General features: G+C 53.6%; 1 protein-coding gene across 1 annotated transcript; it reads left to right on the top strand.

Moving 5' to 3' along the window:
* The first annotated feature begins 9,573 nt into the window (after positions 1-9,573).
* Positions 9,574-26,967, top strand: Slc7a10 (solute carrier family 7 member 10). The gene is made up of 11 exons (XM_027430283.2): positions 9,574-9,742; positions 21,126-21,330; positions 23,051-23,202; positions 23,442-23,567; positions 23,638-23,791; positions 24,487-24,610; positions 24,698-24,801; positions 25,097-25,193; positions 25,431-25,580; positions 26,160-26,337; positions 26,627-26,967. The coding sequence occupies exons 1-11, from the start codon at positions 9,574-9,576 to the stop codon at positions 26,761-26,763; spliced, it is 1,596 nt and encodes a 531-aa protein (XP_027286084.1). The 3' UTR covers positions 26,764-26,967.
* The last annotated feature ends 426 nt before the right edge of the window (positions 26,968-27,393 follow it).

Below are 27,393 nucleotides of genomic sequence, written 5' to 3'. Positions count from 1 at the left end.
AGAGCTCTGGCTGCTCTTCCAGAGTTCCTGAGTTCAAGTCCCAGCAACCACACTGTGGCTCACAACCATCTGTTATGAGATCTGGTGCCCTCTTCTGGTGTGCGGATATACATGGAAGCAGAATGTTGTATACATAATAAATAAATAAATAAAACCTTTTTAAAAGTTAAAAAATAAATAAAAAATAAAGTTAATAGTGACACAAGGCCAGCTTGTATAAATACCCTGCCTCATACCCTTGCCCAAGATGATTTTTTTTATTGTTTTGTTTTTTCGAGACAGGGTTTCTCTGTGTAGCTTTGGAGCCTATTCTGGCACTCGCTCTGGAGACCAGGCTGGCCTCGAACTCACAGAGATCCGCCTGCCTCTGCCTCCTGAGTGCTACCCTAGATGAATTGTTAACAGTGACTTTTTTTTTTACATTTTAAATATCATTTCCACCGGGGACACAAATGGCCTGGCTGCCAAAACCTCATCGTGCGCGGGCGGGGGCGGGGGGGAGATTCCTGTCACCTAGGGCAGCATTGGGCAAGGATGGCTTGGGATGGGGGAGGGGACTAAATGCGCCCTCAGGAGCAGCACTTCAAGGAAAGGGGATGCCTGTCGGAGATGAAAGGGCTCGTGGAGAGGGGGTGGCAGTTAGAGGGCTGGGCAAGCACACTAGGTCTGGGTCCCAATCACGGGAGGAAGTTGGTGCTCTGTGACATTTGACCGCTCAAGAAACCTGAGCGAGCGTGGTATCCTCTGATCATTCTAGAAGTACTGACAGATATGGAGCCGGACCGTACAAGGTGTGGTGCCTGGGTCAGACAGTCGGTGTTGTGGATGCCACTCCGACCATGGCCACGGAGAAGCAGAAAGTCTCCTGCAGCTGCAATACTTCCTTCTCTTAAATTTCTGGGTCAGAAGGTTTCCAAGTTGGGTCGCTGGTCGAGCAAAGGTGAGACGTGGAACGAGTGTGAGCCAAAAGCCCCTAACCCAAGAGAAGGCCGGGTAAGACGTGGCGAGTGTGTCCTCAAGTGTGACAGCCACTGAGTGCTTGAGTCTGTATGAGAGCGCGTGTGTAAGAGGCGTGGGTGTGACCCAGTGTGTGGGCGCACCGGAATTCAAGGTATGCGGTGCGTTGGTGTGGCTGCATCAGTGGCCTAGTTTCTTCCCTGCCGATATGATAAAACACTCACCGAAAGCGATGTGGGGGAGTAAGGGTTTACTCTGGCTTCCAGTTTGAGGGTTCGATGCTTTAAGGAGGAGAAGTAGAGGCAGCAGGAGGGGGAGGCAGCTGATCACACGACGCCACCAGCTGGGAAGCAGGGAAAGTGAAGTCTGTCAGTCTTTTATTTCCAGTCCAGCCATGGAATGGCTCCACACATTCAGGGTGCGTCTCCTCACCTTCCCTAGCCCAGTCTAGAAGCCCCCTCACACACAAGCCCAAAGGTTGCTGACAATATTAACCACCACAGGTTACTACTTATGGAGTGTGCCTTCATCCCCACAACTCTTCTGTCCTGCTTGGGCCAGCTGGTAAGATGGAGCTGTCTTCCTGGTCATGTGACTTCCCTTGGAAGCAGTAGGCCATTGCCACGCCTCTTTGGAGAAAGTGGCTGGGGTCTCACCTGTACTCCTCCCAGGCCTTTTTTGTGTGTGATTTTGTTTTGTTTTGTTTTGTTTTCGAGACAGGGTTTCTCTGTGTAGCTTTGGAGCCTATCCTGGCACTTGCTCTGGAGACCAGGCTGGCCTCGAACTCACAGAGATCCTCCTGCCTCTGCCTCCCGAGTGGTGGGATTAAAGGCGTGCGCCACCAACACCCGGCGTCCCAGGCCTTTTAAATCAATAGGACAGGAGACTTTCCTGAAGTCTGGGCCTCTTAGAGGTGTCCTGCCATCCCTTGGTTTCCTGGGACCTGGCTGACATGAAGCAGGGGACACAATATCCGCTGTCCTTTTAGCCACCCTGTCTTCACCGGCTTTGTTCTCATCGTCTTATGTGCTTATTGAACACACAGAAGGACGTTACAGCAGTCCTGAGGAACAGAGAGTGGACTAACACTTAGCTGCCCTACAACACTTAGACAAAGCTGACAAAAACAGGGTTTTTAAATTTCGTTTTATGTGTATGGGTGGCCTACATGCATGCAGTGCCTATGTTGCCCAGAAGGGAGCATCGGAGCTCCTGAAACGCCCTGAAACTGGAGTTACCAATGGTTGTGAGACACCGCTTGGATGCTGGGAATCCAACCGGGTCCCTCTGCAAGAACAGTCGGTACTCTTAACTGCTGAGCCATCTTTCCAGTCGCCCACCCCGCCCCCGCAGCCCCCACCACACACACACACACAAACAGATTTTTTTAAAGATTTTATTTATTTATCATGTGTACAACATTCTGCTTCCATGCATATCTGCACACCAGAAGAGGGCACCAGATCTCATAACGGATGGTTGTGAGCCACCGTGTGGGTGCTGGGAATTGAACTCAGGACCTCTGGAAGAGCAGCCAGTGCTCTTAACCTCTGAGCCATCTCTCTAGCCCCCCCCCCAAACAGTTTTTAAAAACATTTTATTTTTATTTTTGGTTCTCTCCCTTCCTCTCTTTATCCCTCCCTCTTAGTTACCATGTGGCAAGCTGCTTGGCTTCCCCCTGTGGTCCTCAGTAAGATGTTTGAGTATAGGCCCAAAGGCCATGGGGCTAACCCATTATGGGCTGGAGCCTTCAAAACTAGCTGCTGAAATAGACCTTGTTTTCCTCGCAGAAAAGGCCTCTGATGGAGTTCAACATCTCATGATAAAAGCCCCAAAGAAAGTAGGAATACAAGGGACGTACCACGCATAGTCAACTGACTGTCACCCTGTGGGAAGCTTGAGAGAGAGACCTCAAAGCCCACCCCCACAGTAACTGCATACAATAAACCTGTAGATGACTTTATGCAAAATTGGGGGAAATTGAAAGTCTTCCCTCTAAAATCACGAGCAAGATAAGCACGGCGCTTTAAGTCTTTCCTAGAACAAGAAGCCGCGGGAAAGAAATGAGAGCCCCGTGAGTGGAAAACAGAGGAAGCAAGGCTATCCCACGCGGTCTAGATGACCCTGAAACTCCACCAGAAAACTCCAAGACCTGTGAACACTTTCAGCAAAGTAGCAGAAAGCAAAATTAAAGCATAAATGATGGCGGAAGACCTTCTGTGTATATGTTTGTCTCATTGGTTGATAAATAAAGCACTGCTGGCCAATAGGGGAGCAAGTTAGACCGGACTAGAAGAGGAGGAGGATTCTGGGGAGTGTAGGAATGGAACACAGTCGCCATGCGATCCCAGGAAGAGAAGACGCATTCCGCCAGCGTCCTCAATAAGATAAGTTTATAAAATATATAGATTGGGGCTGGAGAGATGGCTCAGAGGTTAAGCGCACTGACTGTTCTTCCAGGAGTCCTGAATTCAATTCCCAGCAACCGCATGGTGGCTCACAAACATCTCTAATGAGATCTAGTGCCCTCTTCTGGCCTGCAGGCATACATGCAGACAGAAAACTGTGTACATAATAAATAAATCTTTAAGAAAAAAGTTCTAAAATATATATATATAGATTAATAGTTATGGGTGATAGCTAACACAGAGCTGGCAAATAAGAAATCTTAGTCATTGGCCAGCAGCAAGGTGTGTACCTAATATAAGACTCTGTGTGTTATTTTGGGCGCCCACATGGCAGCAGAGCTCGGGCGGCTTGGCGGAAAGATTTCTCGTTACACATAAAAATTAGTAGTTCTCTTATATGTCACGAACAGATTTACAACACACACACACACACACACCTGGTTTCCTGGTTGATGGTGCCGTGTGGGGAGGTTTATGGGGTGTGGCCTTGCTGGGGCAAGTACATCACAGGGGTGGTATCTTAGTTTGGGTTTCCATTTCTGTGAAGAGATACCATGACCGCTGCAACTCTTACAAAGGAAACATTTAATTGGGCCTGGCAGCTTATAGTCTCAGAGGCTCGGTCCTTTATTATCATGGCAGGGACCATGGCAGCATGCAGGCAAACAGGGTGCTGGAGCAGGGAGCCCTACATCTTGATAGAGAGACAACAGGAAGTCAACTGACTGTCACCCTGTGGGAAGCTTGAGAGAGAGACCTCAAAGCCCACCCCCACAGTAACACCATCCTCCACCAAGGCCACACCTCCTAATAGTGCCACTCCCTTTGGGGGTCATTTTCTTTCAGACACCACAGGTGGACTTTGAGATTAAAGGCCTCAAATTGCTTTCAGGTTGCTCTCTGCTTCGTGCCTGTGGCTGAGATACGCATGAGCTCGGCTTCCTTCTCAAGCTCTGTGCCTGCTGCTTGCTGCCAGGCTTCCCTGCTACGGTGGACACTGCTGTGGTGGACGGTGGGCGGCACTTATCCCTCTGAAGTGTAAGCAAAAGAATCTCTCTCCTCCTTAAGTTGCCTTTAGTGGAACTGTTGTATCATAGCAACAGAAAAGTAACAAATGCACCCTATGGAGAAGAATGAAACTATGTAAATCAATCCAAAACAGATCAAAGACTTGCAGCTCTCAGTTGCTAGGGAAAAGCATGTCAAGGCACCACCATCTAGCCAGGACCCCAACAGCCCAGGAAGCAACCGCAAGGATTGGCAAATGGGATTGCATGAACTTTAGAAAGTTTCTGCACAGCAAAGGAAATAACCAGAGTGAAAAGTCAGCCTACCGATGGGAGAAAAACATCTCTGCTAGCTATACATGAGACAGAGGGTTAATGTCTAGGATCTGTTAAGAGCTTGACAAACACAAAAATCCCAAGCCATCTCATCGGTAGATGAGCAAATGAGTTGAACAAATAGTTCCCAGGAGATTAAATACAAATGGCCATAAATATTTGAAAGAGAGAGAGAAAAAGTTAAACATCCCCAGCCACCAGGGAAATACAAATCATGCTACTTGGAGATTCTATCTCACCCAGTCCACATAGCGGTGTGGTGCTGATGGGACTGTAAACTGATGCAGGCACTGTGGAGTTTTCAACAAAATCTAAAAGTAGAACCATGGGATCCAGGTATCTCACTCCTGGGTAGATACCCATAGGGTTCTGCCATCACTCCACAGAAGTACTGGCAACACCCGTGTTTATTGCTGTGCTATTCACAAAAACGAAACATGGTAGACGTCCATCAACAATAAAAGGATTAAGGACATGTGGGATATTGGTGTAACAGCTCTGGCTGTCCTGGAACTCTCACTCTGTAGACCAGGCTGGCCTCAGACTCACAGAGATCCACCTGCCTCTGTCTTCCGAGTGCTGGGATTAAAGGTGTGCGCCACCACTGCTTGGCTGGCATAATGGGATTTGATTCACTGTAAAAAAAAAAAATAGATTATATCATTTGTAAGAGAATGGATGAAACCAGAGAGCATCATGTTACTGGAAATAAGGCAAACTCAGAAGAATAAGCATAACATATTTCTCTTATGTATCTATGTGCGTACTTATCTCTCTGTATCACTGTGAATTATGGGATGCCTAAAAGGCATGAAAAGAAGAGAGAAAGAGAAGGTAATAGGACAATCAGACAAAATACCATGTATTTTCTCACTTAGGTGGAATCTGAACCATGTGAGACATGCATGTGTATGTGTATTTCTGACATAAAGCAGAAAGAGGTCTATTTGAGGAGAGAAAGGGGACCAGTAGGAGGCATGAGGAAGGCTGGTGAGGTGCAAATATACTTGAGGTCCAATAATAATTGCATAGGAAAACATTATTATGAGACCCATGGTTTTGTATGCTAATCAAAGCATTTATATAACAAATAAGTACTTCCTACGTTAATTGTCAGGTGTTACAGTATGAGAAGCTAATGCAGACAGATTACAGGATACAGCGTGAAGCCATAGGGCGACTCTGACTCTGACAGTGTTTTGAAGTGACTGTCTTGGCCCCACTGCCCTTCAGTGTCCCTTGGTGGTGATAACCCCGAGTGGGTAGGTCTCTAGGATTCATTCTGTTTCTATGAACCCATTTTCATTCATCTCTACGGTTTACTCGTTTCTTTTTGCCTCAGTACCGTGTGACTTCCACACTAGGGTGAACGTCTTCCAACGCTTTCTACTTTATCAGCTTGTCATCCTCTACCCACCCCAAGGGGGAAAACTCCAAGTAAACACAGAGATATTGAAATGTGTCAACCATCAATCTATTCTAAGGCTAATTTGGCAAAACCGTTTACTGTGGAATAATCCTCCTGCGCCCTGTGAATATGTATTACTCTCATTGGTTAATAAAAAGCTGACAGGCTGGTAGCCAGACAGGAAATACAGGTGGGACAGACAGAAGCAGAGGACTCTGGAGGAGAAAGGGCAGAGTCAGGAGAGACGCCAGCCAGCCACTGGGGAAACAGGATGTGTAGAAAATGAAGTAGCAAGCCATGAGCCACGTGGCAAAACACACCTAGAAATATGGGTTAATTTAAATGTAAGAGTCAGCGAGAACGAACCCGAGGCATCAGCTGAGCTTTTATAACTAATATAAGCCTCAGTGCATTTATCAGAGATATAATGAATTCTCACTGTGTAGTTCCCAGCCTGGAACTCACTACGTAGACCAGGCTGGCCTTAAACTCACAGAAATATGCCACCCCTTGTCCCCTGAATGCTGGAATTAGAGGCATGCACTACCTTTTAAATTCCAATATCCAGACATAGTGTATTCTTGAGTGCTTTTTAAAGATTTGGGGGGGGGGTGGTGCATGAGCCTTTGACCCCAACTCCCAGGAGTCAGAGGCAGGCAGATCTCTGTGAGTTTGAGGCCAGCCTGGTTTATGGAGAGTTCCAGGAGAGCCAAGACTACACAAAGAGATCCTGAATTGAAAAGAAAGAAAGAAAGAAAGAAAGAAAGAAAGAAAGAAAGAAAGAAAGAAAGAGGGATGAAGGGAGTGAGGGAGGAAGAAAGAAGGAAGGGAGGAAAGAAGAAAGAAAGAAAGAAAGAAAGAAAGAAAGAAAGAAAGAAAGAAAGAAAGAAAGAATTTTCTTAACTTTTATATGAATGTGTGTACAATACCAGTAGTGGCCAGGAGAGGGTGCTAGGTTCCCAGGAACTGGAGATACAGAGGGTGTGGATCTTCTGTGTGTTCTGGGAACTGAACCAGGGCTCTCTTCAAGAGTGACATGAGCTCTTAACTGATCAGTCATCTCTCTGGCCAGAGTGTTTTTATGCAATTACAAACCTGTTTTGTTTTGTTTTGTTTTTTTTTAAATTGTTGCTCGTATACAGAGATACAATTCGTTTCTGTATATTTAGCTTTCATCAAGTTACTGGATCAAATAAACAGCCTGCAATTCACCATTGTATTTTACTTCCTATGCACCGAGTTATATCATAACAGTATTTGCCTTCCCTCCCATCTTCAAACTGCTTTTTTCCCTCCTTTTTCCTCCTCCTCCTCCTCCTCCTCCTCCTCCTCCTCCTCCTCCTTATGACACTGAGTCGCGCGGGCTCCCATCTCCTCTTACTCCAGTCTCTGGTCCAGCATTTACTATTTCACGCTGCCAGCACGATGGGATCTGCAGAGTTTGCTTTGCTTCCTGGGCACCCTGCTTTCAGGTGGAAAGTTTTTTTCAGACGAAGGCAGCTGCGTTTCTAACTTGCTGAGAGTTTTGCAGACTGCTTTGTTTAAGTCATGGGTGACCATCTTCTGAGAAGGTCCCGCATTTGCCTCTTAGTCTAGTCTTACTGACTTTTGGGTCTCGTTTTAGTTTGCAGATCCTAGTTAACTAAAATGACCTCCTGACCTATGCCCCAGGACAGAGACCTGCAAATTGCATCCCGTGCAGAGCCCCAGACTCAACCCTTCCTCTCAAACACAAACACCGTATTCCAAGTCCCAGGAGGCCGTGATGCCATCCTCTGCCCCTTGGCAACCAGCCTCAAGGGAACACTCTGGATGAACCTTGTCCAGCAGACCTTGGCATTGCAAAGACGATGGAGTGTCAGTCAAATCGGGAAGTCAGGGCCCCCCCCGGATCCTTACCTCCTGCGACAATCATGAACGTCCCGGGGACCAGGACGGCTCTCCCACCCCATCCTGCGCGAGGCTCCTTTAAGAGAGCCAGCCACGTTCAGCTTAACGCGTCTCTGGGGCGGGAGGCCGAGGTCGCCAAGAATGTTGGGCTCCGTCGGGAGTGCGAAGGATGAAGCTCTGCCGGGTGGCTTCCCCCTCCTGGTCCCCCCAGAGTCTCCTTCCCTCTTCTATTTATCGAGTCCCCGCCCCGACTTCGCCAGTGGAGCTGGGCTTTGGCCGAGCTCCCACTTCCATGCTCCGCCCCGGACTCTTGGACTTCAGGGCTGGTTCCCTCCCGGCTCCTCCCTACCCTTCCCCAGCAAGCCCCGAGGCCGCGATCGGGGGGAAGAACCGGTGGCCCCGCGTGGCCTCATCCACATGCAGGGAACGGTGCGAAGCAGCGATCGCCAGCAGCACACAAAAGCTGTTCCGCCGCCGGCCACACAGTGCCAGCCTCGCTCCGCCCGCCGCCCCGGTGGCCTAGACGCCCCCCCACCCCATGCATCTGCCCCAAGAGCCCGGCTGCACCATCCGATGGCTCCCGGGAGGAGGCAGGCTGGGCCCCGAGACCTCTTTGCTACCACAATTGCCCCCCTCCTTGGCGCTTCCAGTAGCCTGGTCACCTTGGGCCATGTTGGACAGCATGGGGCCAGGGCCAAAGGCCTAGGCCACCGAGCCCTGACTCTGACCTGTGTAGAGGAGTTTGCGGTGGGGACATAAGGCTGGACCCTAAAGGGATTGGGGGATTCAGAGAGGCAGGGATGGGTTTGGGGGAGGGAAGGGCGCTGTCTCAAAGTCCCAGGATGCCCTGGGACCCCCTGAGTGGCCATTAGACTCTCTGAGGTCTTCATCTCTCTGCAAGCCTTTGGCCTCCGGAGTTGTTTTAGGGACAGCCCCCCCCCCATCCTATAACTTGCTCACCAGACGTAGTCAGAGCCCAGCGAGGCCAGGGAGTTATGAGAAAGTTCGCATCAAAGCCCTGCCAAGGTGAGGTAACTTGCCTCTGGCTCTCAGTTTTCACAAGTGCAATGCCCACCCTTCGCTAATGGGGCGTGAGGGATTTAAAAAGTACAAGTTGTAGCATGCAACAACCCCCACCCCTCCTCCCCTCCGCTCCCCGCCCCGCGCGCGTGCCTTGCATAGACTCCTTGAGGGCAGGACAGTCTGATCCTTGAGCTCTGTTCCCCCATCTCACCCAAGACTGGGGGTAGCCCCTGGGTTCACTCAGCTGGGAAGTCCTCCCTAACTCTGATCCAGGTCCCCTCCTGCCTCCCCAGGCTAGAGCTGGGGGGAAGGGGGAGTTCCCTTTAAGGGCGGTGGGGGAGGGGGCTGCCGGCTGGCCCTCCTTCCGTCCCTCCTTGGATCCAGTCGCTCGGGGGCCCCCGGGGGCCCGGGCCCCGTGCCAGCGCATGCGCCCGCCTGTGGGCGCTGTCCCCGGCTGCGAGGGCCGCGAGCGAGCGCACCGACAGACTGACCGACCGACGGACTGGCGGCGGGCCGGACAGACGGGGTAGCGCAGGGAGCTGGGATGAGGCGGGGCAGCGACATGACAGGCCATATACAGCAGCCCGGAGGGCGCGGGAACCCGGGCCCTGTGCCCTCGCCTTCCCCCGGTCCTGGACCCGGCCCGGGCACCTCGGAGCGGGTGGCGCTCAAGAAAGAGATCGGGCTGGTGAGCGCTTGCACCATCATCATCGGTGAGCAGGGCGCACGCAGGGGGAGGCTCTGGGGACCTGGGGACCCTCTGGGTGTCCTTCCCTCATTAGGATCATAAGACCAAGAAAAAAACAAAAAACAAAAAAACCCTTTGAGCACCTGCTGCTGTGGCTGCAAGATACACTTGACCCCACTCGGAGCAGGTGCTGGCATGGTGGCCACAGACAGTTTGTCCCCACCTCCCCAGCTTCTCTGAAAATTTGCGCCTGGAAGTGGCAGCAGGGGTGGGAGGGTGGGGCTGGATCTGGGGCAGGGGGTGGGGAGGGGGTGCTGTCCTTGTTGCAACCCCCCCTGGCCCTTAACTTCTCTGTGGGGCTTTGGCAAGGCAATTGCCCTGTTCCAATCTAGGAAACGGGAATAATGACTAGGCCTGCTTTTAGTGGCAAGTTCTGGACTGTAGGGCAGCTTGTCTGCATCCCTACTGTGTGCTGGGTTCAAGTGCCAGGGCAGTGAGGCCATCTATTCTTGGAAAGCAGGACAGACTGTGGATAAATGGCCCGGTAGAGCCTAAATGGAGGGCAAATGGCCTCCAAGCCGTCCTTCCTGGCAGATGTGGCTATAAAATCCAGGGGAGGCTGTGGAGTGATAGCACAGCCATGAGCGGGCCTCCGAGAGAGTTCCCATTCAGACCTGGGACCTGAGGGGGAGGTCTCCCGGCCTGGCCCTCTTGCTCGCCCTGCAGATGGGGCTTTCTGGGAAGGTAGAACCCTGAGAGACAAGGACAGTGGTGGTAGTACCCACCCCTCTGTCCCTTGACTCCTGAAGAACTGGGCTAACCCTCTTGGGCGGGGCCTTCTCTGTTTCCCTGTGCCTCTTCTCCAGCCAGCAGGAGCTGCAGCCACAGCATAGCCCTTCTGCCCTTTGACCCCTGGAGATGGAGAAAGGCTCAGTGGGGGCAGGCGGGGTCTTCACTTCTCTGTGCTTCATGCCCTTCTGTGAGAAACTCCAGCTGGAGACATGTTGTGTCTCTTTGGTACCCACTGCGCTCATGCCCAGAGTCACCCTGAACCCAGCTCCAGACAGTTCCACCATCTCCCCCTCTAGAATGGCCCTGATGTCACCCTCAAACCCCTGGCTGGCTGGCTGATAACAGGAAGGGTTGAGTCTGGGGCTCGGCCAGAGAGTACTGGTTAGAGCTCTACCCGCAGCCAGCAGCACCCTTTGCAGGGGCTGTGCTCTCCCAAAGGGAAGCCTGCGTATCCCTGGTGGGCTAGCCAGGCAAGAGGCTGTCCATGTCTGGAGCCAGCTACAGTGCCTGAGAGGTTCAGAGAGACACGGAACCTTGCATCCATGTCACCTCCTGCTACTGCCCCTGTCCTCCTCAAGTAAAGTCAGGGGCTGCCAGGGTCCCAGCCCTCTAGAAGAGGGTGATGGTGGCCGTGTAGGGCATAGAAGAGGCGAGCTCCACCATCTTGCTCCTTCTCCAGCTTGGGCTTGGGAGGAATTGTGCCCTGGAGCCTGGATCTGCCCCCCTTCACCTTTCAGCCTATTCTTGCTTCACGGCTCCCCTTGGGTAAAAGTCAGCTGGGCTGACCAAGGACAGTGGTAGAGGTGGGAACAGAACTCAAGTGTTTCTCACCAGCCATGAGCCAGGCTTAGGGAGCTCCGAAGAGCCACAGCCAAGTCACTGGACCAGGCAAACCAATCAGGGAGGGAGGCCAGATCTGCACCTCCTGATGCCCCAAAGGTCCCTTCCTTCCATGCCAAGTCCCCGTGGCTACTTGCCACATGGCACGCCTCCCAGTTTTGCACCTGCCTCTTCTCCATTCCTAGCCCGGGAAGCTTGATCCAAATCAGAAGTCTCCAGGATCACAGTGTAGCATCCACACCGGGAGAAAGTCACCTCCTCGTCCGTGAGTGGTCTGTCTGTAGCGGTTACCTGTCACTCACTGGACATCTCCAAAACAGTCAATGGATCTTCCCGTCGGTTCTGTAATTCATCCCCCAGTAAATCATCAGCCTCATCCCAGGCGGACGAGTGAGGGTTTGGGGAGTAGGAGATCTGGAAGATTGGCTGTAGAAAGGATGAGACCACCCCTCAACTGTAGGACAGTGTTCGCAGCCGAAATAGCAGGCAAACCCTGAGGGGACGAGGCAGGAAGCAAACAGCCAGCTGGGGTAGACTGTGCAGGACACTGGTGCACTGAATATCTGTCCAGAAATACCACCTCTTGCTATAGTATGGATTTACTTTACCTCCTTTGATTCTCATGCCCACCCTGTGGGATGGCAAGTTTGTACCCATTACACAGGCGAAAAAAACTGAGGTTGAGAGTTAAATGACACGGTTCACAACTGGTGAGCTCAGAATTTGGATTCAGGTGTGCAGTGTCCTTTGTGTGATGGAGGCTTGGCAAAATGAAGGCCTGACTCAACCCTGTTGACGGGGTGGGGCGGGGGGGGGGGACGACACAGCTGGGGATTGAGCTAGGGTAGACTGAGATCTCCCCCTGCTGTGCAGCTATCCCCCTCACACATCCGCAACCAAGGAAGAGACATGCCCGAGCCCAACAGATCCAGTCACTGTGGCTTTCCCGCCCAGGCTCTCCACTCTCCCCCTGGGGCTCAAGTGTCTCCATGATGCAGGTGTTTGAAAGTCAGGCTCAAACGTGTGCAGGGACATGAGGGGCCAGTTCGTGAGTCCCGTCTTTCCAGAGGCCAGTCCCTTGTCACCCAGCCCTCCACATCCTTGTCTGCATTCTCCAGGGCCATAGTAAATGGTCCTTTGTAGATGCTTTTCCCTCCGGGTCCTGAGGACACCCCAGCCCCACGTGCAAATGAAACAGAGGCTAGCAGGCTGCATCCTGCTCAGAATCAGATGCCCTTAGGATACTGTAGGACACCACCGGAAATCAGGGTGGCTGCAGCCACAAGGCTGAGCGTCTCTTGGCCCCAGAGACACTCATGCACCCATTCAGCGGTGCCAGGTGTGCTGGACATCCAACAGAGGACAAAGCAGGCTGGTCCCTCATGCCCCAGTGCAGTCAGTCAGCACACAAAATAAAATAGCCAGGCATGCAGCCAGTGGCCATGATCACTGTTGGGACCAGACGACCAAGGCAGGAAGGAGGGCAGGATGGAGTCCAGCAGGGCTTGGCGGTGGGTTGTGAGCTACGGCAAAGACTTTGCCTTTTTCCCTTTAAGAGGTGGGGATCTGTGGGCCAAGGTGGTGACCCAAGAAAAGTTGGGATGGAACTTAGTTCACTATAGAGGAGAGACCATGGGGCTAAAGGTTACAGAAGGGAGGCCAGGCAGGAAGCCACTTGGTCAGAGGCAATGGTGGCTCCAGTTGGGGCCGTGGTGGAGGGTTAAGAGGAAGCCCAATTCTGGATGTGTTTGGGGTATCCTGGACACAGAGGCAAGAGGGGAGGGCCCAGGGTAACAGAGGTGGTGGCCTGAGCAATCAAGAAGATGGTTTGTCTCTGATCTGTGAGGACCACTCCAGAAAGGAACAGGTCCACAGAAGGGACAGAGCGTTAGGAGTTCTGTTGGGAGTGGCGTGGGGGGAGGTCCAGTAGTGGGATGATTGTAGCCTAGGCTGAGTTCAGTGAGAGGTCCCTGCTCCGGTCATAAACCTGGGAATTGCCATGCGGGATGAGAGCTTCCAGGCAGAGATTATAGAAATAAGCAGGGCCAAGGGCCCAGGAGTGAGCCCTGGGCACCCAGTGCTTAAAAGCCAGGCTTAAAATAAGGAGCTGCCAAGAATTCCAAGAAACAGGGCATGGAGGTGTGCACCCGTTACCCCTGCACTTGAGAGGACCACGAGTTCAAGAGCAGCCCATTTGCTCAAACAACAAGGAGACCCCTTGGCAAGCCAGCTCAGGAGCTAGGCTGGGATGCTGAGAGAGCAGCGCCACGCAGCAACCTGCCACGGGATACCATTTAATTGAGGAAGACGCAGGCTGGGGCTAGAGGGTTAGACTCAGTATCTTAGAGTTTGTTAGCGACTGAGACAAGTCTGGGCCCAGAGGCTGGGCCCCGGACTGGACTGGGAAGGCCAGACCGAGAGCTCTCCTCGTCTGCTCATCCTCCCTCCAAAGGAAAGTGGTTTAGGCCGGAGGTGCAAGCTGACTGATTAGCAACCCAGGACATGCCCTGGATGTTCCCACTCACCTCCTTGGTATTCTACCAAGACCTCAGTGGGGCCACTGTCACAGCAGGGAAGGACACACACTTACTAGAAAGGCCTAGAAGAGGGTGGGGGCAGACTTCACCCAGGTCTCAGCAAAGTTCTGAGTGTTCAACCCAGGGTGTTGGGGTCCCCCTGGGAACTGGGTCTCCAGAGGAAAAGCTGTGGGGGCACAGAGACCTCCTGGGTTTATAAAAATAGTGAGATCCATAAGTACCTCCCTTGGCAACTGATGTGCCAACCAAAGCAGGCCAATGCCCTTGGCAGCCACCCTCCTGGGCTATGCGGCTGAGGCAGCAATCAGATTCTTGGGGCCAGGATGGGTGATCTGGAGAGATACCTGGGGGGGGGGGGTTCAGACTGGGACTGTTCATGACAGCAGGGGACAGACAGGGAGTCTGACCAGAATCAAGATTTCTGAACAATGTACTTCCTCTCTGGCCAAGCCAGGGCAGATCTGCTCCTGCTGACCCTGGAGCCCCAATAGCAGGTGGGGAAACTGAGTCCCAGAAGAGTACTTGCTAGGCGTATAATTCTGTACGTGTTCCTAAGAATAGGAATGTTGCCCCTACACACACACACACACACACACATGCAGGCATGCACATACGCACATATGTACACACACAAGCATATACTCACAAACACACACACCACGCTCACGTACTCATGCATACACACACACACACACACACACACACACACACACGCACACAAGCACACACACAAGCATACACACACACGCTCACGTACTCATGCACACACACACACACACACACACACACACACACACACACTCAAGCACGCACCACATGCACGTTCTAGAGACATGGGCAAGCAAGTGGCTCATTCTGCAGATTTGACCTCCTCGGTCTACCCTGTGACCTCTATGGTTGGTCACTGCCTCCTAGAAATAGGTCAGCGAGCACCTCGGCGGCAGGCGCAGGGAACAATGGCCCTTTCTTCATTCCTCCTGGAGGCAAGTAAGCCTCATCAGGCCAAACATCTTAATATGATAAAAACTGCCCAGAGAAAGCACGAGGGAGGGGGCTGGGAGACTTGAGAGGTCCTCCCTCCTGCCTGCCTGGGAGGACCAACAAGGACCAGAGAACAGTTGTCCCATTGAATGGATAGGAATATAGAGGCCTCAGGACCCACAAATCTCTGGCTGTCAGTCAGATGCCCACCCAGTCTTCAGCCCATATCTTCACACCTTGGTCCTGTTGGGTCCTGAGCCCCACCCTCTCCTCTCCCTCCTCCTCTCCCTCCTCCTCTTCCTTTCCCTCCTCCTCTCCCTCCTCCTCTTTCTTTCCCTCCTCCTCTCCCTCCTCCTCTTCCTTTCCCTCCTCCTCTCCCTCCTCCTCTTCCTTTCCCTCCTCCTCTCCCTCCTCCTCTTCCTTTCCCTCCTCCTCTCCCTCCTCCTCTTTCTTTCCCTCCTCCTCTCCCTCCTCCTCTTCCTTTCCCTCCTCCTCTCCCTCCTCCTCTTCCTTTCCCTCCTCCTCTCCCTCCTCCTCTTCCTTTCCCTCCTCCTCTCCCTCCTCCTCTTTCTTTCCCTCCTCCTCTCCCTCCTCCTCTTCCTTTCCCTCCTCCTCTCCCTCCTCCTCTTTCTTTCCCTCCTCCTCTCCCTCCTCCTCTTCCTTTCCCTCCTCCTCTCCCTCCTCCTCTTCCTTTCCCTCCTCCTCTCCCTCCTCCTCTTCCTTTCCCTCCTCCTCTCCCTCCTCCTCTTCCTTTCCCTCCTCCTCTCCCTCCTCCTCTTCCTTTCCCTCCTCCTCTCCCTCCTCCTCTTCCTTTCCCTCCTCCTCTCCCTCCTCCTCTTCCTTTCCCTCCTCCTCTCCCTCCTCCTCTTCCTTTCCCTCCTCCTCTCCCTCCTCCTCTTTCTTTCCCTCCTCCTCTCCCTCCTCCTCTTTCTTTCCCTCCTCCTCTCCCTCCTTCTCTTCCTTTCCCTCCTCCTCTCCCTCCTCCTCTTCCTTTCCCTCCTCCTCTCCCTCCTCCTCTTCCTTTCCCTCCTCCTCTCCCTCCTCCTCTTTCTTTCCCTCCTCCTCTCCCTCCTCCTCTTCCTTTCCCTCCTCCTCTCCCTCCTCCTCTTTCTTTCCCTCCTCCTCTCCCTCCTCCTCTTCCTTTCCCTCCTCCTCTCCCTCCTCCTCTTTCTTTCCCTCCTCCTCTCCCTCCTCCTCTTTCCTTCCCTCCTCCTCTCCCTCCTCCTCTTTCTTTCCCTCCTCCTCTCCCTCCTCCTCTTCCTTTCCCTCCTCCTCTCCCTCCTCCTCTTCCTTTCCCTCCTCCTCTCCCTCCTCCTCTCTTTCCCTCCTCCTCTCCCTCCTCCCTCCTTTCCCTCCTCCTTTCCCTCCTCCTCTCCCTCCTCCTCTCCCTCCTCCTCTTCCTCTCCCTCCTCCTCTCCCTCCTCCTTTTCCTTTCCCTCCTCCTCTTCCTTTCCCTCCTCCTCTCCCTCCTCCTCTCCCTCCTCCTCTCCCTCCTCCTCTCCCTCCTCCTCTTTCTCCAGTGCAGAATTCCTCAAAGGCTGCCTTGTTCATTGCAGTTGTTCTTTCCATAGACAGATCTACTGGGCTTGAATGCGGGAGAACAGAGTTCTCAGCCTGCCACTGGTAGAAAGAGCTAAAACAGCGGTGCTCAACCTGCGGGTCATGACCCCTTTGGCAAACCTCTATCTTCAAAAATAGTTACATTACAATTCGTAACAGTAGCAAAATGACAGTTATGAAATAGCAACAAAAATAATCTTACGGTTGGGGGGGGTCACCGTGACTGGAGGAACCGTATTAAAGGGTGACAGAGTTAGGAAGGCTGAGAACCAGTGGTCTAAAACATCAGCTCCAGGGACCCTCTCCACATCCATAATCACTCGGGCACTTAGAAGCACCCTCCTCAGCCCTGCCCTCAGCATCCTTCTGCCCACTCCTTGTCATCCTCTGCTGCTTACCCAAGCCCATCACTCTTGTGGCTGCCTGCATCCATCCACCCACTGGTGACCACAGCATCCAGCAGAGTGCCATGGTTTCTTAGCCTGTATCCATCCCACCCACCCACTGGTGACCAGAGCATCCAGCAGAGTGTCATGGTTCCTCAGCCTGCATCCACCCACCCACTGGTGACCACAGCATCCAGCAGAGTGCCATGGTTTCTTAGCCTGTATCCATCCCACCCACTCACTGGTGACCAGAGCATCCAGCAGAGTGTCATGGTTCCTCAGCCTGCATCCACCCACCCACTGGTGACCAGAACAACAGACTGTCATGGTTTCTCAGCCTGTATCCACCCACCCACTGGTGACCAGAGCATCCAGCAAACTGTCATGGTTTCTCAGCCTGTATCCATCCCACCCACTGGTGACCAGAGCATCCAGCAGAGTGCCATGGTTTCTTAGCCTGTATCCATCCCACCCACTCACTGGTGACCAGAGCATCCATCAGAGTGCCATGGTTTCTCAGCCTGCATCCACCCACCCACTGGTGACCAGAGCATCCATCAGAGTGTCATGGTTTCTTAGCCTGCATCCATCCACCCACTGGTGACCAGAGCATCCAGCAGACTGTCATGGTTTCTCAGCCTGCATCCACCCACTCACTGGTGACCAGAAAATCCAGCAGAGTGCCATGATTTCTTAGCCTGCATCCACCCACCCACTGGTGACCAGAGCATCCATCAGAGTGCCATGGTTTCTCAGCCTGCATTCACCCACCCACTGGTGACCAGAGCATCCAACAGAGTGTCATGGTTTCTTAGCCTGCATCCATCCACCCACTGGTGACCAGAGCATCCAGCAGAGTGCCATGATTTGTCAGCCTGTATCCACCCACCCACTGGTGACCAGAGCATCCAGCAGAGTGTCATGGTTTCTTAGCCTGCATCCATCCACCCACTGGTGACCAGAGCATCCAGCAGAGTGCCATGGTTTCTCAGCCTGCATCCACCCACCCACTGGTGACCAGAGCATCCAACAGAGTGTCATGGTTTCTTAGCCTGTATCCATCCCACCCACTCACTGGTGACCAGAGCATCCAGCAGAGTGTCATGGTTTCTTAGCCTGCATCCATCCACCCACTGGTGACCAGAACATCCAGCAGAGTGCCATGATTTCTCAGCCTGCATCCACCCACCCACTGGTGACCAGAGCATCCAGCAGAGTGTCATGGTTTCTCAGCCTGTATCCATCCCACCCACTGGTGACCAGAGCATCCATCAGAGTGCCATGGTTTCTCAGCCTGCATCCATCCACCCACTGGTGACCAGAACAACAGACTGTCATGGTTTCTCAGCCTGTATCCACCCACCCACTGGTGACCAGAGCATCCAGCAAACTGTCATGGTTTCTCAGCCTGTATCCATCCCACCCACTGGTGACCAGAGCATCCAGCAGAGTGCCATGGTTTCTTAGCCTGTATCCATCCCACCCACTCACTGGTGACCAGAGCATCCATCAGAGTGCCATGGTTTCTCAGCCTGCATCCACCCACCCACTGGTGACCAGAGCATCCATCAGAGTGCCATGGTTTCTCAGCCTGCATCCACCCACCCACTGGTGACCAGAGCATCCATCAGAGTGCCATGGTTTCTTAGCCTGCATCCACCCACTCACTGGTGACCAGAAAATCCAGCAGAGTGCCATGATTTCTTAGCCTGCATCCACCCACCCACTGGTGACCAGAGCATCCATCAGAGTGCCATGGTTTCTCAGCCTGCATTCACCCACCCACTGGTGACCAGAGCATCCAACAGAGTGTCATGGTTTCTTAGCCTGCATCCATCCACCCACTGGTGACCAGAACATCCAGCAGAGTGCCATGATTTCTCAGCCTGTATCCACCCACCCACTGGTGACCAGAGCATCCAGCAGAGTGCCATGATTTCTCAGCCTGTATCCACCCACCCACTGGTGACCAGAGCATCCAGCAGAGTGTCATGGTTCCTTTGCATGGTTTCAAACATGAACCTGGAGCAGGTGCTCCAGGTTGTCCTGACCAGCAGAACTCTCCAATTCCCCACAGGACCTCAGAGAAGTTCTGGGTGGTAGCCTGAAGCCACGTGTCTAAACAATCGTGCACCTCCACACACTCCCAGGCCAGCACTGGGGTCACAGCCACTTGGCTCAGGGCTAGTGATATGTCTCTGACCCTGAAAACCCTGTGTGAGCTGGGGCTTCCCCAAGGGCTGGCTGCCCACGTGAGGCTTCACCAGACTGAGTTGTGTAGAGCAATGGGGTCTCCAAAGGAGGGGGGGTGCCTCAGAGCCTTGGAAGCTCCGGCTCCAACATACCCAGTGCCTTCCAAGGCCACCCAGCCCCCGCTGGCTTCAAACTTCACTGGCTTTTGGCAAATCTTGTTCTGCCAGGTCCTGAGAACTGCTGCCGGATGGAGCAAACCCAAAAGCTCTTTACAAACCCAACAGCCCACCCAGGCCTCAGGCCCCTTGTCTGAGATATGGCAGACAACTCCTCCCCAACTTCCTCAAGCCCAGCCCCATTCCCACAAAGCAGACCAGGGCTGCTTACCTCTGGGGGTCTGGACACGGGAATCATCCTGTCCTTATCTGGATGTATTTAGGGCTCCCGGGATGTGACCAGAACACCAAGTAGGGCGTTGTGGCTGTCCAGACTGGAAATCTGTGTCGGTTGAGGGTGGGGGTGAGGGATGGCAGGGTGGACCTGAAGTGAATGCAGATTGGCAGCCACATTGGGTCTGCCCTCTGCCAGCCCTGCCTGTGGACCTGACAGGTGAAGTGAGCAGACTACACAGACAGACAGACAGACAGACAGACACACACACACACACACACACACACACACACACACACACACACACACACACACACACTGCCCTACTGGGAGGGGGCTGATCGGATGGCCCCATTGATGCTAGCTTTCTCCTACACGTGGCCAGTGACTGGAATTCTTTCCTGTGGACAGACACTGGTGCACACCCTGGGGTCTGGACAGACACTGGTGCACACCCTGGGGTCTGGACAGAGTCTAGTACATGTCCTGGGGGTTTTTCTGCCTGGGGTTTGGACACAGACTGCTGACCCTCTGCTGCCAATAACACAATGTAAAACTGGGACTCAGATCCTTTGAGCTCCCCACTGGCCTTTCCAGACCAGTCTGTAAAATGGCCTGTTGTATAGGCTCAGAGATCGCAGGTGTGGAGCCCTCATCTGGCTCACAGCTTGGCATCTTTAGCGGGACCTTCTCCAGCAGGCAGTGGGGTACCTGTCTTCACTCAGCCCTGTGCCCTGCGTCGGTGCTCACTGAAGGTGCTGACCAGCCATCCTGATGCTCCTTGTGGCCTCCAGGCACAGGCACAGAGGATGATGGTTCCTCGTTTGTAAGGTGGAGACAGAAGTTTCTGTTCGTCGCTGGTATCAGTGTCTGTGGAGGAGTGGAAAGTGGCAGGGTCCTGAAGCTTCATGCAAGGGGGAGCTGCTAGGGGTTTCCGGAAGAGCTGCCTGGGGCAAAGGGCCTCATGCACTCATCCATAGAGCAGGGAACACAACTGTGGGCTCTGGGTGTCCGGGAAGGGAGTTTGGTCCACCATTTCCAGAATGTTCAAAGGTCCGCAAAGCAGAACTAATGAGATCCTCAGCATCCATTTAGCCTCCTACTTCTCAGCAGACAGAACAGGGTGGGGCTATGTCTGGGTGTCGTGGGATTCAGCACCTGCAGTGATCACTGAGGCGGGCCACAGGGCTGAGTGAAGGCAGGTGGCAGAGATGCCCCGAAAAGACGCCAAGCTGTGAGCCAGATGAGGCCAATAGGAGAAGGGCAGGCAGATGAAAGACAGGCCCAAGGTCTTGCTGCAGGAAATCAGCTCTGGCCAGCAGGCAGGAGGGCTACAGATGGCTGGGGTTGAGGGCCTGAGCTTGGGCTGTGCCCGGAGTATTCGGATTACAGAACAGTGCTCATTCTCTGCCATTGTTCAGATGGCTGGGACACCTCACTGTCACCCGGAGTGGAAGCCAGGGAATAGGAGAACTCAGGAACCAGTTCTGGTAGGGGGCTTGGCTAGCTGGGCAAGGTGCCATTATTCCCCATGCCAGAGATAGAGAAAAACCAATGGTGATCCCAGAATGGGCCTGCCCAGATCCAAGAGGCCTCCAGATCTCCTGCCTCTGCTCTGCCAGGGGCCAGACAGGCTTCCTTCTTCACTGAAGTATCTGGGGCCTCCTATCCCCAGGAAGCCCGAGCCACTGACAGTGCCTCAGTCTGACACGCCCCTGTCTCTCCACAGGAAACATCATTGGTTCTGGCATCTTCATCTCACCCAAAGGTGTCCTGGAACACTCGGGCTCCGTGGGTTTGGCCCTCTTCGTCTGGGTCCTGGGTGGGGGCGTGACGGCTCTGGGCTCGCTCTGCTATGCAGAGCTGGGCGTCGCCATCCCCAAGTCTGGTGGGGACTACGCCTATGTCACTGAGATCTTCGGGGGCCTGGCTGGGTGAGTGTGAAACTCTGGCAGGGCAGGGGGTGCTCTCCCTGCTGTGGAAATAGTGGCTGGGGTTGTCTGGCAGCCTTCCACAGCTAGGAGGGTAGTACCAATGCCCCCTGCATCTCCCTGGTATCAGACCCTTGTCCTCTCTGGGTTTCCTTTCCTATATCTTATTTTCTCCCACTTGGTCTGGTTTTCTAGGACAGTCTTACTCTATAACCCAAGTTGACCTTAAACTCACAATCCTTCTGCATGTCCCTCCCCGCTGGGATCACAGGCCTGTCAGAAACGGGGCACCCACTTCTTTTAAATGGAACTCCCTTTTAGCTCCGCTCCCCTTGGGGCGTTTATGGAGGGAGAGACGCTTTTACTCTCTGAGGCCACTAGATGATGCTATCACTCAGGTAAGAAGGGTCTCCAGTCTAATAAAGCCACCTGTTGCAAGAGGAGGAAGGGCATGGTGTGTCCTCCGGCTAATTCACCTGGGACACACACACACACACACACACACACACACACACACACACACACACAGACACACACAGACACACACTTGTCCCCAACCTCCAGTTTTCACAGAGCAAAGCAGAACAATCCCTCAAATGGGATTCAACCTAAAAGACCCTGGCTTTGAGGGTGTGGCAGAAGTCGGTAGCTCTGCAGCCGAGATTGGGGTGCATACCATGTAGGGAAACCCCACTTTCACAGCCTTGTAAAAAGGATATGGTTTTTATCAGCCTCACCCCCCACCCTCAGCAAGGAGAGCATCCTTCCCAGGCCCTGAGAGCGTGGTCAGAGGATGTGGTTTGGTTGTCTGGCCAGGGAGTCTGTCTGCTGTGGGCAGAGTCTAGGCCAGGTTCACAGCAGGATCAGAGGCGATAGGGGAGTGAAATTGCTGTAGCTGTCCAGACAAGTTCAATGAAGATTCTTGAGATTCCACCCCAACCCCGTCTTTTAACGAGCTAACCCAGGAGGCCGTGGCAGCCAGTGTGTCACGAAGGTCAGGTAGGTGCAGCAGAAGTGACACCCACTGTCCCACTTTAAAGACTCCGTAGGTGATGGTCTCAGTAACAGAGAAGGGGGTGTCCTGGGGCAGGACTTGCATTATTGTGGACTCCGTGGCACACTGAGGGAGGTGCTCAGATCCACAAAAGCAGAGGTCCGCTACTGTGGGCCTAGAGAGAAGACTCAGGAAGAAGGCAAGAGGAAAAAGACCCTGGACTCATGGGCAACCAGAAGGCAAGGATGAACAGACAGGTTGGGCTATTGATCTGTAATACCTGAGGAGTCAAGAAGACGCCAGGACTCAATAGTAAGCCAGGAGCTAGCTAACGCCATCCCCAAGGGTGCAGGCAGGGCCACCTCTCCAGACGAAGGCAGTCCTTAAGCATATTCCGAAGCTAAAAGTCGAGTCCCCCGGGGTTCTTGTATAAGGGACATAATTCTCTCTTCTTCCGAAATCAAGGCAGGAACATTGCTCAGCATCAACCATCTTAAGCCACCAAGCTCTGAGAGCCCCAGACGATGCTATAACTTGCCTGCCAGGTTCAGGGAGCAGCCTGTGATCAGTTTCCAATTGTTCCAACACCCAACCACCCCCAGCCTCTGGCAGTCCACCTGCTCTGGAGGTTGCTGGTCCTTATCTATCCCAGACCCTCACATCTGGGCCAGGCAGGCGGGGTTGGAGAGCTGAGGGTGCCTGTACGGTGCTAGCCCTCGCTGCTTACAGATTCCTGCTGCTCTGGAGTGCTGTCCTCATCATGTACCCCACCAGCCTGGCTGTCATCTCCATGACCTTCTCCAACTATGTGCTGCAGCCTGTCTTCCCCAACTGTATACCCCCAGCCACAGCCTCTCGAGTGCTCTCCATGGCCTGCCTGAGTGAGTGTCCTTGAGCCTCTGTCCCCACAGCTCTGGCTGCCCCTCCCAGAGAGGCTCTCTGTTCACCCTGTTGTGAGGGAAGTGGCGTGGGGGCCCCAGCTGTGTCGCCTGCAACCTCTACCTCGAGCCCTGGGGTTCTGCAGCTGAAGAGTCTGTCCCCCTTGTTGTCTGGCCTGGATTTGGCTGTGGGTCACCAAGAGGGTCTTGGCCTCAGGTGCCCACATCTCTTTCTTCCCTAGTGCTTCTGACATGGGTGAACAGCTCCAGTGTACGCTGGGCTACGCGCATCCAGGATATCTTCACTGGCGGGAAGCTGCTGGCACTGGCACTCATCATTGGTGTTGGCTTTGTCCAGATCTTCCAAGGTAGAAGCAGGGTGGGTGCATTGGAGAGAATGGGGGGACTGTGCTAACCCCTGCCATCTGGACTCCCCAGGACACTTTGAAGAGCTGAGGCCCACCAATGCCTTCACATTCTGGATGACACCGTCCGTGGGCCACCTTGCTCTGGCTTTCCTGCAAGGTTCTTTTGCCTTCAGTGGCTGGAACTTCCTCAACTATGTCACAGAGGAGCTGGTTGACCCTCGCAAGTGAGTGAATCCCTCAGGGAAGGCCCTGGTAGGGAAAGCAGCTGTCCTCACAGATCTGCTGTTATCCAAGGCTCAGACGGGCCATCCACTGACCACACTTGCTGCCATGACAACAGGCTCGAAGGAGAGCCCCGAAGCCATTTCTTCCCCGTCCGCAGCTGCAGCTGGACTCCTCGTGAGGCCTTGGGAAGACCTGGATATCATTGTGCTTCGGTGTTTAGTGATTTACATTTGCTCCAAAATTGTCCATATGTACACGACACGGTTCTGAAGGATAGAGCCTATGATCCCCCATCTAATGTTCAGCCAGGGACCTTAGTGGTAGCTGAGGGGGAGGAGTGTGTGGTGAATCCCCCAGGGAAACCTTAGACTTGAGGGCTGAGCTCTGAAGGCATTTGGAAGATTTTCTAGGCTGATTTTGGCTCTATGCAATTTTTCTTCTCTCTCCAGACATTAATTAGGCCCTGCCCTCAGGGGATGACGTGTCCTCATCCTGGTGGCCATGGCTGTCTCATCTGTCCCACCTTCTGTTAGCTTGTGCTCAGACAGGGGTTTGGGGGAAAGGCAGACAGCAGCATGTCCCTGTCCCCAGCAGCAATGCTGCTCCGTTTCTTCAGGGCCTGAAGCCACCCTCATTTTCATGTCCCCAGGGCCCCACCTTGCACTAACACTGACACTCCAATCTCTGTTCCCAGAAACCTACCTCGAGCCATCTTCATTTCCATCCCGCTGGTTACCTTTGTGTACACATTCACCAATGTTGCCTATTTCACCGCCATGTCCCCCCAGGAGTTGCTGTCCTCCAACGCAGTGGCTGTGGTGAGTGGGGACCTCGGCCCTCTCTGCAGCCCCTGCCCCCAGCCCATCTCCAGCCTTACACTTGGCCTCGCTTCTGTACCCATGCAGACCTTCGGCGAGAAGCTACTGGGCTACTTTTCGTGGGTCATGCCTGTCTCTGTGGCACTGTCTACTTTTGGAGGGATCAATGGCTACCTGTTCACCTCATCCAGGTGACGGGACTGAGGAAAGGCCGGGAGGGCGTGCTATAGATGAGACTAGGTAGGGGCCTTGCTGTGTGCAGGCCACACTAGGGACCATGGGAACAGAAAGCGGAGGCCACGAACTCTGCAGTCACAAATGTCTGATCCCAGTCTTGAGGTCAAGAAAGCCAGGAGGCAGACTACATGAGGAGAGCTGATAGGGCCTACAGGGCAGAGGTTAAAGGTGACAGCTGGGTTCTAGCAAGTCTCAGAGAAGCTCCAGCACCAGGTCCTGGCCCTTATCCATCTCCCTCCCTGTGCCAAGGCTATGCTTCTCTGGAGCCCGAGAGGGACACTTGCCCAGCTTGCTGGCCATGATCCACGTCAGACGCTGTACCCCAATCCCTGCCCTCCTCGTCTGTGTAAGTTTGGGGACCCGACCAACCAGCGCACATAGCCAGAGACACCTAGAAATGGGGTTTCTTTTAGATAACGGCAAAAACTCATTCCTGCCTACGGTAGGTAGGTGGGCCATGGAGGGTGGGGAAAGGGCTGGGACTCACCTGACCTCCTGACCTGAGTGGGAAGGCCCGGAGCAGCCTGCAGGGATGGCCAGAGGCAGGTGGGAGGCCAGCTGTCAGCCCTCGGTCCTCTCCCAGTGCGGGGCCACAGCGGTCATCATGCTCGTGGGTGACACATACACACTCATCAACTATGTGTCCTTCATCAACTTCCTGTGCTACGGAATGACCATCCTGGGCCTGCTTGCCCTGCGCTGGAGGCGGCCGGCGCTCCACAGGCCCATCAAGGTGAGGCTGGAGATAACCAGGGCCACCTTCACCAGAGTAGAGCAGGTGCGGGTGACAATGACCAGGACTACGCAGGGCTTTCCACGCACTGACATACTCTGTCCTCACAACCCCAGGAAGCATGTGCTTTTAATATTCCCAGTCCAGAGACAGAGACGATGAGACCAAGGTCACACGGAATGCCAGTGACAGAGCCCGGCATTCTCGTGATCTCACGTGAAAGAGTGACAGAAAAGCCCCCCCCCCCCCCGCCGCCGCTGTCTGTGTGTAAATCCTGAAGATTGCAGAAATATGAAACACCAAAAAATATCTGAGCTGCAGCCAAATGCAAATAATATTCTGTGTATAACCGAAATGGGTAGCTCAGCGCTGCTCAAATAGACAGCCTGCCTCATCAGTTCAGCCAACTGGTCAACCCGGGAATTGCTCTCCAGTGTACTAGGATGCAGTCAGAGGGGCCAATGCAGGCCCCAGTTCCCAAGAGACGGAGAAAGTGCCTCTGATTCCCAGGGTAGTGAGGGAAGGAGAGCTAGGGTGATGCCCCTCCCCAGGTGCTCCTGGCCATCTTTTCTCCATTAGGTGAACCTCCTCATTCCTGTTGCGTACTTGGTGTTCTGGGCATTCCTACTGGTCTTCAGTTTCATCTCGGAACCCATGGTCTGTGGGGTCGGTGTCATCATCATCCTCACTGGGGTTCCCATCTTCTTCCTGGGAGTATTCTGGAGAAGCAAACCAAAGTGTGTGCACAGACTCACAGGTGAGCCAGGTCTTGCCACCATGCCTCTGGGGGGGGGGTAGTGTGAGTATCTCTTTGATCCCACCCCAGAACAAGGGCCTTCTACCAGCCTGGTTGGTGACAAATGACCCAGTAACTTCCCTCAAAACTTCCTGCTATGTGTAACTGTGGCCAGGATCCATCTACAAAGGAAGCAACTCCCTGCCCAAAAGGAGGTGCCTAAAGTTAGGGTCAACCCCGTCTCAAAGGGTCAACACTCCCCACTCCCATCCCCATGATCTATCTGTCTGTCTTATCTGTCTGTTCTTAGAGTCCATGACACGCTGGGGCCAGGAGCTGTGTTTCGTGGTTTACCCCCAGGGCTCCCTGGAGGAGGAGGAGGAAAATGGCCCCATGGGCCAGCCCTCCCCATTGCCCATCACGGACAAGCCCTTGAAGACACAATGAGACCTTGTAGAGACTGAAACAGCTGATTCTGTTTACATGTTGTTTATTGAGGAGGGTTTTGTGTTTTGTTTTGTTTTCAAAAAACTTTTTTTTTTCTGGAAAAAGAGAGAGAGAGAGATCTGACCCTTAGAGGCCTACTGTGAGGGACCAGCCACTGGGGTCGTGCTTCCTGCCTTAGCAGTGCCCTGCTACCTTCTCCTGAAAAGCCTGTGAATAAACAGGGCTGGTTGTCGCTGTGTGCAAGGGGAGTCCATGGGGACATGCCTCAGCATGGAGTGTTGGTTGCTAGCGGGGAAGGTACTGTGCAAGAGGTCTTCTGGTAGGTTTTGCAGCTGGAACCTGAGGCTGACTCCATGGGGCCCACGGGAGACAGCAAGACTCCATCTGCGACCCTCCATGCCACCTTGAGCTCAGCCCCCCAGAAGAACCCCCAAATTTCCAGCTGGGACTGTCCTTCCCATAAGTCACCAGAGTGAATGCTACTACTTCTGATGGTGGTGGGGAAACTGAGGCTCTGAGGCAGGACAGGATGGATGTTACCATTGCCACTTGGCCTCTGTATCTCGAGAAAGCATACATGGCCTTTCTCATGATCGTCCTCTCTCATGTTTCCAGTCTTACCGTTATGCT

The sequence above is a fragment of the Cricetulus griseus genome, chromosome 9, assembly GCF_003668045.3.
Source record: "Cricetulus griseus strain 17A/GY chromosome 9, alternate assembly CriGri-PICRH-1.0, whole genome shotgun sequence".
Classification (NCBI taxonomy): Eukaryota; Metazoa; Chordata; class Mammalia; order Rodentia; family Cricetidae; genus Cricetulus; species Cricetulus griseus.
Note: the sequence above shows the minus strand (reverse complement) of the source record. Positions and strands in the feature narration are given on the sequence as shown.

Bases quoted from the DNA above. Each gene is read 5' to 3' on its own strand.
- Slc7a10 (XM_027430283.2), top strand. From the start codon at position 9,574: ATGAGGCGGGGCAGCGACATGACAGGCCATATACAGCAGCCCGGAGGG. The intron at 21,331-23,050 runs GTGAGTGTGAAA...CGCTGCTTACAG, and splicing joins ATCTTCGGGGGCCTGGCTGG to ATTCCTGCTGCTCTGGAGTG. The intron at 24,802-25,096 runs GTGACGGGACTG...CCCTGTGCCAAG, and splicing joins TACCTGTTCACCTCATCCAG to GCTATGCTTCTCTGGAGCCC.